The 11,240-nt window shown below is 36.9% G+C and overlaps 2 protein-coding genes across 2 annotated transcripts; both read right to left on the bottom strand.

Moving 5' to 3' along the window:
* Positions 1-1,957: 1,957 nt before the first annotated feature.
* Positions 1,958-3,664, bottom strand: BESB_075750 (uncharacterized protein; the record flags this gene model as incomplete). Its single annotated transcript, XM_029365936.1, has 2 exons — positions 1,958-1,980; positions 3,436-3,664. The coding sequence occupies 2 exons, from the start codon at positions 3,662-3,664 to the stop codon at positions 1,958-1,960; spliced, it is 252 nt and encodes an 83-aa protein (XP_029214845.1).
* A 5,820-nt stretch (positions 3,665-9,484) lies between these two features.
* On the bottom strand, positions 9,485-10,817 carry BESB_075740 (cytochrome b; the record flags this gene model as incomplete). The annotated part of the gene is made up of 2 exons (XM_029365935.1): positions 9,485-10,233; positions 10,796-10,817. 2 exons carry the CDS (start codon positions 10,815-10,817, stop codon positions 9,485-9,487), a joined length of 771 nt encoding a protein of 256 aa, XP_029214844.1.
* Positions 10,818-11,240: the final 423 nt, after the last annotated feature.

Raw genomic sequence — 11,240 nt, 5'->3', positions numbered from 1 at the left:
TACACAGTTCAACCCTGTATTATAAAAATCCAGTAGACTCATGTCCTTGTCGTTTATTAAATCTATTAATGCTTGTCAAGTTCCTTGTATCTAGTGTTGATGTACAACAGACGCTCTCCTTGTTCACTACCTAACCATAATCTATTGTTCCAGATATTAAGGAATGTACGCTTCATATAACTACACAACGTTATGCCAAGAAGGATACCAGATTACCCTGATTATCTTTGTTATATTAATACATGGTGTTCAATTGGTTCTATATCCACAATAGTTATCATCTTAACTATGCTCTGCATTAAGTATAGTGGTATCCAGCGTATATTTGAAAAACCAACATTTGTATACAAGCTGTACGAATATCATGACATTCACTTTGGTAGTCGCTTCTTAATGTTAGTCTGTACGGAATACTTAGGACTATCTCTTTATTAATGATAATGCATTTGGTAATGGACTTTTCATCTTAACTGGTATAATTTTAGCCATGTTATTGTTGGAGCTATCCTTGTATTCTTCACTCAAAGTATCTATAGTTCTTTAGTTACTTACATGCCTACAAGCTCTATAATGCTAAGCAAATCTAAAGGTATGTTATGCAAGATCTTTACAGAACCATTCACTATTTTATATCTACACTTTGTAGAAACCATGTGGATATTAATCCACATTACATTCTATCTCTAAATCATATAACGGTCGTAAGGTACGCCGGGGATAACAGGTCAGATAATATTGGGAGTTCTAATCCTCGGATTGTATCAGCACCTCCATGTCGGCTCATTACTCCCTTGTTATTGAACAAGATTCAGTTAGGAACGCTAGTTCACCGTCAGATGTAATACGTGAGCTGGGTTAAGAACGTCTGGAGACAGTTTGTTCCCTATCTACCATATTATCTAATTGGTTTAATTTTCTTACAAACGGCTTTTGGTTTGATTGAATTATCGCACCCAGATAACTCCATACCAGTGAACCGGTTTGTAACTCCGTTCATATCGTACCTGAATGGTACTTTTTAGCATATTATGCGGTGTTAAAAGTAATCCCATCCAAAACCGGTGGTTTGTTAGTATTTATGTTATCAACATGTCAATGAAATATCAACAACGATGAAAACTTATTTGGTTAACATAACAACATAGAAGGTAAAGCTGGATTACGTTCAAACTTTACACTGGATACGTTTCAATGTTAACTTACTAAATACCATGGGAGCGAAGAGAATCTAATATGTAACTCCGTTCATGGAAATCAAAAGAGCTTTCACGCTATCTCTAGTGCCTGTCGAGTCGCTCAAGGAAGATTTGATCCTGTATATGATTTAAGGATGTAAAGGTGCTCAGGGTCTAACCGTCGGGCCATCTGGATCCTCATATTCAAAGATAATTCTATTTAAGAAAGTTTTAGATAAACGACATGTGAAGAGTCGGACCAACTTTCACGCACGACGATAATTACCCGACAAGGATTTACCTACCTTTGGACCGTCATAATACAGCCGCCGTTTACATTTTACTGCACCGGGCAGGGATTATATTACTATACCTCTACAGTGGTATTAGCAGTATCTAGTGTTGATGTACAACAGACGCTCTCCTTGTTCCACTACCTAACCATAATCTATTGTTCCAGATATTAAGGAATGTACGCTTCATATAACTACACAACGTTATGCCAAGAAGGATACCAGATTACCCTGATTATCTTTGTTATATTAATACATGGTGTTCAATTGGTTCTATATCCACAATAGTTATCATCTTAACTATGCTCTGCTAATGCACTTAACATGATGGTCATGAAAAGCACAAGAGAACTTGGATCCGGTAAACAAAGACCTTCAAGATCTAAACCAGTAGTCCAACTCGTAGTATATACTCCCCAGAAAAAGGTAGTTTATATCAACCTAGGAATCCCATTTTAGTAAGTGTAACATGGAGTCTAGCTTCAGTTGTTATCTGATTGGTATTGCATGCCCTGAGTACGTAAGGAAAAGGAAAGGTTAACCGCTATTTAAACACAACAGTTACCGTAGCTGTAGATGAATGCTAAATCTAGAGTATCTCTCCTAAGACACTGCATAACATATGAATGCTCCTTCCGCCATTCGTTGACTGTGTTTACCACGGGGAATTAGAACAGAATACCAAGTTCTTTGCCTGGAGGTTTGTTACGTTCCGTACAGTTGTAGGTAAAAGTATGTTAGAGACTTAGACTAGCGTTGGAGCACATTGTTTCATTCGATAGTCCACGCTCAATCTTACCATACATAGTACTTTTATGATCCCAGGCTGGTTTAATAAGTCAAAGTTTAGCCGGGAAGTTAGCGTCTAAAATATATAACCGATAGTCTCAACTTAGATGCACAGATGGACATAATTAATCCTTGTACGGTTTGTACCTACTTGACTCCTCAGTTTAAGTTAAGGAGTCCTTTGTTTACAGCTTTGTACCGTTACTTTCAGGAGCATACCGTTAAATTCGATGATCTTATGTGTTCACTCAAATCGAATAAACAAAGACATTATAGTTCCTAGAATACTGAAGATGACTCCGGTTATGAGATACAGACAACCAAGTTCTTTATGATTGCAGTACACCACCACCCCACTGGACTGCTTAAGACAGCTAAAAGTGTTGGATTTCAATATCACGGTAATCATGTTTGCTTGGAAGCTGTAGTCATTATAACTATTGATTTAGTATAAGCATAGAACCAATCCGGTAGTAAGATATACGATAGTAGCTAATCTTACCATATAAGATATAAGTCGCTTGTGGAATAGCACTACCAATAATAATCAAGAAGATCATACTGTATACCCAAATAATTACCCATCCACTGACTACATTCGAGTCATAAAATGTTGTCGTATCAACATTCGAGTATTCAAAGCTCGAATTTTCAGATAAAAGAGCTAAGTTAATGAGAGAGGACATAAATACTAACAAACCACCGGTTTTGGATGGGATTACTTTTAACACCGCATAATATGCTAAAAAGTACCATTCAGGTACGATATGAAGCGGAGTTACAAAACCGGTTCACTGGTATGGAGTTATCTGGGTGCGATAATTCAATCAAACCAAAAGCCGTTTGTAAGAAAATTAAACCAATTAGATAATATGGTAGATAGGGAACAAACTGTCTCCAGACGTTCTTAACCCAGCTCACGTTATTACATCTGACGGTGAACTAGCGTTCCTAACTGAATCTTGTTCAATAACAAGGGAGTAATGAGCCGACATGGAGGTGCTGATACAATCCGAGGATTAGAACTCCCAATATTATCTGACCTGTTATCCCCGGCGTACCTTACGACCGTTATATGATTTAGAGATAGAATGTAATGTGGATTAATATCACATGGTTTCTACAAAGTGTAGATATAAAATAGTGAATGGTTTCTGTAAAGATCTTGCATAACATACCTTTAGATTTGCTTAGCATTATAGAGCTTGTAGGCATGTAAGTAACTAAAGAACTATAGATACTTTGAGTGAAGAATACAAGGATAGCTCCAACAATAACATGGCTAAAATGTATACCAGTTAAGATGAAAAGTCCATTACCAAATGCATTATCATTAATATAAAGAGATAGTCCTAAGTATTCCGTACAGACTAACATTAAGAAGGCGACTACCAAAGTGAATGTCATGATATTCGTACAGCTTGTATACAAATGTTGGTTTTTCAAATATACGCTGGATACCACTATACTTAATGCAGAGCATAGTTAAGATGATAACTATTGTGGATATAGAACCAATTGAACACCATGTATTAATATAACAAAGATAATCAGGGTAATCTGGTATCCTTCTTGGCATAACGTTGAAACCAAGTATATGCATAGGGATGAAAATTAATAAGATACTACCTAAGAAGACTACAAACCAGATGCTTAAATATGGAGAAGCACCGGTATTTACATGGAATAGATTTTACAGTATCTCCGAACATATCTCTGCTATAGAAGATAAAGCCACATATAGTAGCTAGTACTGCACCAAGAGATAATACGAAATGGAAATGAGCTACAATATAGTATGTATCATGTAGGGCAATATCCATACCAGCGTTACCCATAACTACACCTGTAGTACCACCTAGAGTAAACAATAGGATAAAACTAAGAGCAGCCCATAGATCTACAGTTCTTGTAGTTGTATGGCTAGCCATATAGGTACCTAACCAGTTGAAAATCTTAGTACCGGTAGGAATTGCAATCATAATAGTCATAGCAGAGAAATAAGCTCTGGTATCTACCTCTAGACCGACTGTCATCATATGATGTGCCCATACTAAGGAACCTAGAATAGAAATACAACCCATAGCTAAGATCATAGATTGTCCACCGAAGACAGATCTAGCAGCATACATAGATAATGTCTGCGAGACTACACCAAAAGCAGGTAAAATTAGAATGTATACCTCTGGATGTCCGAAGAACCAGAATAGATGTTGATAAAGTACACTATCACCAGAATACATAGAATCATAAAATTCAGTGTTTACGTGTAGATCAAGAAGGATCATAACTAATCCACCAGTAAGAATAGGTAGAGTGAAGACTAACATAAGGGCAGTAAATATGATAGCCCAGATATATAGAATATAGTTCTTAGCACCAGCATTAGAACCCATGAAGACGCAAGTACCAAGGAAGTTAATAGAACTTAAAATACTACTAATTCCTAGTACTGCAAGACCTCGATAATCCAATCAGTTGCCTCTGGATTTAACACCATCAAGCTAGTACTTAGTGGAGGATACATTGTCCAACCAAGACCACTACCAAACTCGGAACAAATACTTTGAGTTAACAACACAGAACCTAATGGTACTAGAAAATAGGAGATCGCGTTAGTTCTTGGGAAAACGACTTCCGAACCACCAATATATATTGGTACAAAGAAGTTACCATATCCTCCGTACAAAGCAGGCATTAAGAACATAAAGATCATAGCTAGGCCATGTATCGTTATTATCACATTATAAGTAGCTATCGTCTCTGTACAAATGATCCGCGATCCAGAACTGTATAACTCAAATCGAATAAACAAAGACATTATAGTTCCTAGAATACTGAAGATGACTCCGGTTATGAGATACAGACAACCAAGTTCTTTATGATTGCAGTACACCACCACCCCACTGGACTGCTTAAGACAGCTAAAAGTGTTGGATTTCAATATCACGGTAATCATGTTTGCTTGGAAGCTGTAGTCATTATAACTATTGATTTAGTATAAGCATAGAACAATCCGGTAGTAAGATATACGATAGTAGCTAATCTACCATATAAGATATAAGTCGCTTGTGGAATAGCACTACCAATAATAATCAAGAAGATCATACTGTATACCCAAATAATTACCCATCCACTGACTACATTTCGAGTCATAAAATGTTGTCGTATCAACATTCGAGTATTCAAAGCTCGAATTTCAGATAAAAGAGCTAAGTTAATGAGAGAGGACATAAATACTAACAAACACGGTTTTGGATGGGATTACTTTTAACACCGCATAATATGCTAAAAAGTACCATTCAGGTACGATATGAAGCGGAGTTACAAACCGGTTCACTGGTATGGAGTTTATCTGGGTGCGATAATTCAATCAAACCAAAAAGCGTTTGTAAGAAAATTAAACCAATTAGATAGGATAGACATTTAGCATCGGTCATTAACATATGAGGATAGAAGGCTACTTTAAGTGCGGAATCAATACCTGCAGGGTTACTAGAACCATTTAAATGTAAATAGAAGATGTGTAATACAATTAGAATGCAACCTACAAAAGGTAATATAAAGTGCAATACAAAGAATCGTTTTAATGTTACATCAGATACATAGTATCCACCGAGTAACCAAGGTACTAAATATGGTATTGGAGAAAGGAGATTAGTAATGACTGTAGCACCCCAGAAACTCATCTGTCCCCATGGTAGTACATAACCGAGGAAAGCAGTGGCTATAGTAAGTAGATATAAAAACTAAACCAGACATCCAAGCAGTAGTTAAATAACTATAGCTGGAGTTATACATACCTCGAGACATGTGTATTAAGATACACAAGAAGACGAAAGAAGCAGTTGTTGCATGCAACATCCTAAATTCCCATCCTGCTGCTACCTCTCTAACTAGATGTTGAACACTAGCAAATGCACAAGATGCTTCAGAAGTATATCGGAACGCTAAAGTGATACCTGTAATTATTTGGAGTACAAAGGTAATTGCAACTAAGAAACCAAAGTTATAAGATGAATTTAGATTGAGAGCACACCGATAAAGACGAGGTGTGCCCGGAATAGACTCATGGAAATTTGGTGTGTTCTCGAAACCATGCTAGCACAATAGAACTTCGTTAAATAACTACATATTAAAATGAGCGCATGTAAACTAGTCTTAAACACACCGCTCGTCACGTAACAAATCTCAAATCGTACTGTAGATTTTTATATATGTACCGTAACTATAACCATGGTGACATCCAATGTTCACGCTCAATCTTACCATACATAGTACTTTTATGATCCCAGGCTGGTTTAATAAGTCAAAGTTTAGCCGGGAAGTTAGCGTCTAAAATATATAACCGATAGTCTCAACTTAGATGCACAGATGGACATAATTAATCCTTGTACGGTTTGTACCTACTTGACTCCTCAGTTTAAGTTAAGGAGTCCTTTGTTTACAGCTTGTACGTTACTTTCAGGAGCATACCGTTTAAATTCGATGATCTTATGTGTTCACTCAAATCGAATAAACAAAGACATTATAGTTCCTAGAATACTGAAGATGACTCCGGTTATGAGATACAGACAACCAAGTTCTTTATGATTGCAGTACACCACCACCCCACTGGACTGCTTAAGACAGCTAAAAGTGTTGGATTTCAATATCACGGTAATCATGTTTGCTTGGAAGCTGTAGTCATTATAACTATTGATTTAGTATAAGCATAGAACCAATCCGGTAGTAAGATATACGATAGTAGCTAATCTACCATATAAGATATAAGTCGCTTGTGGAATAGCACTACCAATAATAATCAAGAAGATCATACTGTATACCCAAATAATTACCCATCCACTGACTACATTTCGAGTCATAAATGTTGTCGTATCAACATTCGAGTATTCAAAGCTCGAATTTCAGATAAAAGAGCTAAGTTAATGAGAGAGGACATAAATACTAACAAACCACCGGTTTTGGATGGGATTACTTTTAACACGCATAATATGCTAAAAAGTACCATTCAGGTACGATATGAAGCGGAGTTACAAACCGGTTCACTGGTATGGAGTTATCTGGGTGCGATAATTCGACATAGCTGTGATGTTAAGGAGCATAGGAGATGCTACACGCCTTAATTGGTACTGCATTGATATAATTATCGTACAAGCACTCAGCTAGTTATTGAGAGACACTCACGAGCCCAAAACCATAACTTCGTAATCTCAATGGTTTGTGATAGAACCATAACACAATGATCTTTACACAGTTCAACCCTGTATTATAAAATCCAGTAGACTCATGTCCTTGTCGTTTATATAAATCTATTAATGCTTGTCAAGTTCCTTGTATCTAGTTAGCTCACTGCGTACTTAGGATCAGACCAAAAGAGTTCACTAATGGTACTAGAAAATAGGAGATCGCGTTAGTTCTTGGGAAAACGACTTCCGAACCACCAATATATATTGGTACAAAGAAGTTACCATATCCTCCGTACAAAGCAGGCATTAAGAACATAAAGATCATAGCTAGGCCATGTATCGTTATTATCACATTATAAGTAGCTATCGTCTCTGTACAAATGATCGCGATCCAGAACTGTATAACTCAAATCGAATAAACAAAGACATTATAGTTCCTAGAATACTGAAGATGACTCCGGTTATGAGATACAGACAACCAAGTTCTTTATGATTGCAGTACACCACCACCCCACTGGACTGCTTAAGACAGCTAAAAGTGTTGGATTTCAATATCCTACTACATTAAGATTATTCCACATCGGTTATGTTCTAGGCGTAATATATGGATTCTTGTTCTCACTCATCTTAACAGCGAGAGAAAACTACTACTCAGATGCTAGTCTAATCAGTAGCATCGTACTTGAGTATCATCTCTGAGACAGGATTATTTATCAGCTTTTTCTGGGGAGTATATACTACGAGTTGGACTACTGGTTAGATCTTGAAGGTCTTTGTTTACCGGATCCAAGTTCTCTTGTGCTTTTCATGACCATCATGTTAAGTGCATTAGCAGAGCATAGTTAAGATGATAACTATTGTGGATATAGAACCAATTGAACACCATGTATTAATATAACAAAGATAATCAGGGTAAATCCTTCTTCGTTGTGTAGTTATATGAAGCGTACATTCCTTAATATCTGGAACTATCTGTTGTACATCAACTACAAGGAACTTGACAAGCATTAATAGATTATATAAACGACAAGGACATGAGTCTACTGGATTTATAATACAGGGTTGAACTGTGGGTTAGTTTCAATGCCCAAGGCAGAGCACTGATTGGATACCCAGGGAACTGTGCTCCCATTAATAAGAATCATATTCTAAGTCACCAGGCATGCAATACCAATCAGATAACAACTGAAGCTAGACTCCATGTTACACTTACTAAAATGGGATTCCTAGGTTGATATAAACTACCTTTTTCTGGGAGTATATACTACGAGTTGGACTACTGGTTTAGATCTTGAAGGTCTTTGTTTACCGGATCCAAGTTCTCTTGTGCTTTTCATGACCATCATGTTAAGTGCATTAGCAGAGCATAGTTAAGATGATAACTATTGTGGATATAGAACCAATTGAACACCATGTATTAATATAACAAAGATAATCAGGGTAATCTGGTATCCTTCTTGGCATAACGTTGTGTAGTTATATGAAGCGTACATTCCTTAATATCTGGAACAATAGATTATGGTTAGGTAGTGGAACAAGGAGAGCGTCTGTTGTACATCAACACTAGATACTGCTAATACCACTGTAGAGGTATAGTATATAATCCCTGCCCGGTGCAGTAAAATGTAAACGGCGGCTGTATTATGACGGTCCAAAGGTAGGTAAATCCTTGTCGGGTAATTATCGTCGTGCGTGAAAGTTGGTCCGACTCTTCACATGTCGTTTATCTAAAACTTTCTTAAATAGAATTATCTTTGAATATGAGGATCCAGATGGCCCGACGGTTAGACCCTGAGCACCTTTACATCCCTTAAATCATATACAGGATCAAATCTTCCTTGAGCGACTCGACAGGCACTAGAGATAGCGTGAAAGCTCTTTTGATTTCCATGAACGGAGTTACATATTAGATTCTCTTCGCTCCCATGGTATTTAGTAAGTTAACATTGAAACGTATCCAGTGTAAAGTTTGAACGTAATCCAGCTTTACCTTCTATGTTGTTATGTTAACCAAATAAGTTTCATCGTTGTTGATATTTCATTGACATGTTGATAACATAAATACTAACAAACCACCGGTTTTGGATGGGATTACTTTTAACACCGCATAATATGCTAAAAAGTACCATTCAGGTACGATATGAAGCGGAGTTACAAACCGGTTCACTGGTATGGAGTTATCTGGGTGCGATAATTCAATCAAACCAAAAGCCGTTTGTAAGAAAATTAAACCAATTAGATAGGATAGACATTTAGCATCGGTCATTAACATATGAGGATAGAAGGCTACTTTAAGTGCGGAATCAATACCTGCAGGGTTACTAGAACCATTTAAATGTAAATAGAAGATGTGTAATACAATTAGAATGCAACCTACAAAAGGTAATATAAAGTGCAATACAAAGAATCGTTTTAATGTTACATCAGATACATAGTATCCACCGAGTAACCAAGGTACTAAATATGGTATTGGAGAAAGGAGATTAGTAATGACTGTAGCACCCCAGAAACTCATCTGTCCCCATGGTAGTACATAACCGAGGAAAGCAGTGGCTATAGTAAGTAGATATAAAACTAAACCAGACATCCAAGCAGTAGTTAAATAACTATAGCTGGAGTTATACATACCTCGAGACATGTGTATTAAGATACACAAGAAGACGAAAGAAGCAGTTGTTGCATGCAACATCCTAAATTCCCATCCTGCTGCTACCTCTCTAACTAGATGTTGAACACTAGCAAATGCACAAGATGCTTCAGAAGTATATCGGAACGCTAAAGTGATACCTGTAATTATTTGGAGTACAAAGGTAATTGCAACTAAGAAACCAAAGTTATAAGATGAATTTAGATTGAGAGCACACCGATAAAAGACGAGGTGTGCCCGGAATAGACTCATGGAAATTTGGTGTGTTCTCGAAACCATGCTAGCACATAGAACTTCGTTAAATAACTACATATTAAAATGAGCGCATGTAAACTAGTCTTAAACACACCGCTCGTCACGTAACAAATCTCAAATCGTACTGTAGATTTTATATATGTACCGTAACTATAACCATGGTGACATCCAATGTTCACGCTCAATCTTACCATACATAGTACTTTTATGATCCCAGGCTGGTTTAATAAGTCAAAGTTTAGCCGGGAAGTTAGCGTCTAAAATATATAACCGATAGTCTCAACTTAGATGCACAGATGGACATAATTAATCCTTGTACGGTTTGTACCTACTTGACTCCTCAGTTTAAGCAGAACTGTAGTTTCTCGGGACTAAAGTCAGCATAATCAATAAAAAGGTTTGTTCAGCCACTGGTTCACCATCAACTACCTTGTTTCGACTTCGTACCGACTGTGTTATTGTAGCACATATCAATCCCTTAAATAGGGATATTATTCCCAAACAACCGGATCGTGTTGGCTAGGTGAACTAATCACGTTTCATAAATACAATCAGTGAAAGCTCTTTTGATTTCCATGAACGGGAGTTACATATTAGATTCTCTTCGCTCCCATGGTATTTAGTAAGTTAACATTGAAACGTATCCAGTGTAAAGTTTGAACGTAATCCAGCTTTACCTTCTATGTTGTTATGTTAACCAAATAAGTTTCATCGTTGTTGATATTTCATTGACATGTTGATAACATAAATACTAAAAACCACCGGTTTTGGATGGGATTACTTTTAACACCGCATAATATGCTAAAAAGTACCATTCAGGTACGATATGAAGCGGAGTTACAAACCGGTTCACTGGTATGGAGTTATCTGGGTGCGATAATTCAATCAAACC

The sequence above is a fragment of the Besnoitia besnoiti genome (assembly GCF_002563875.1).
Source record: "Besnoitia besnoiti strain Bb-Ger1 chromosome Unknown contig00072, whole genome shotgun sequence".
NCBI classification, from domain to species: Eukaryota; Apicomplexa; class Conoidasida; order Eucoccidiorida; family Sarcocystidae; genus Besnoitia; species Besnoitia besnoiti.
This window is presented reverse-complemented; position numbering and strand designations above follow the sequence as displayed.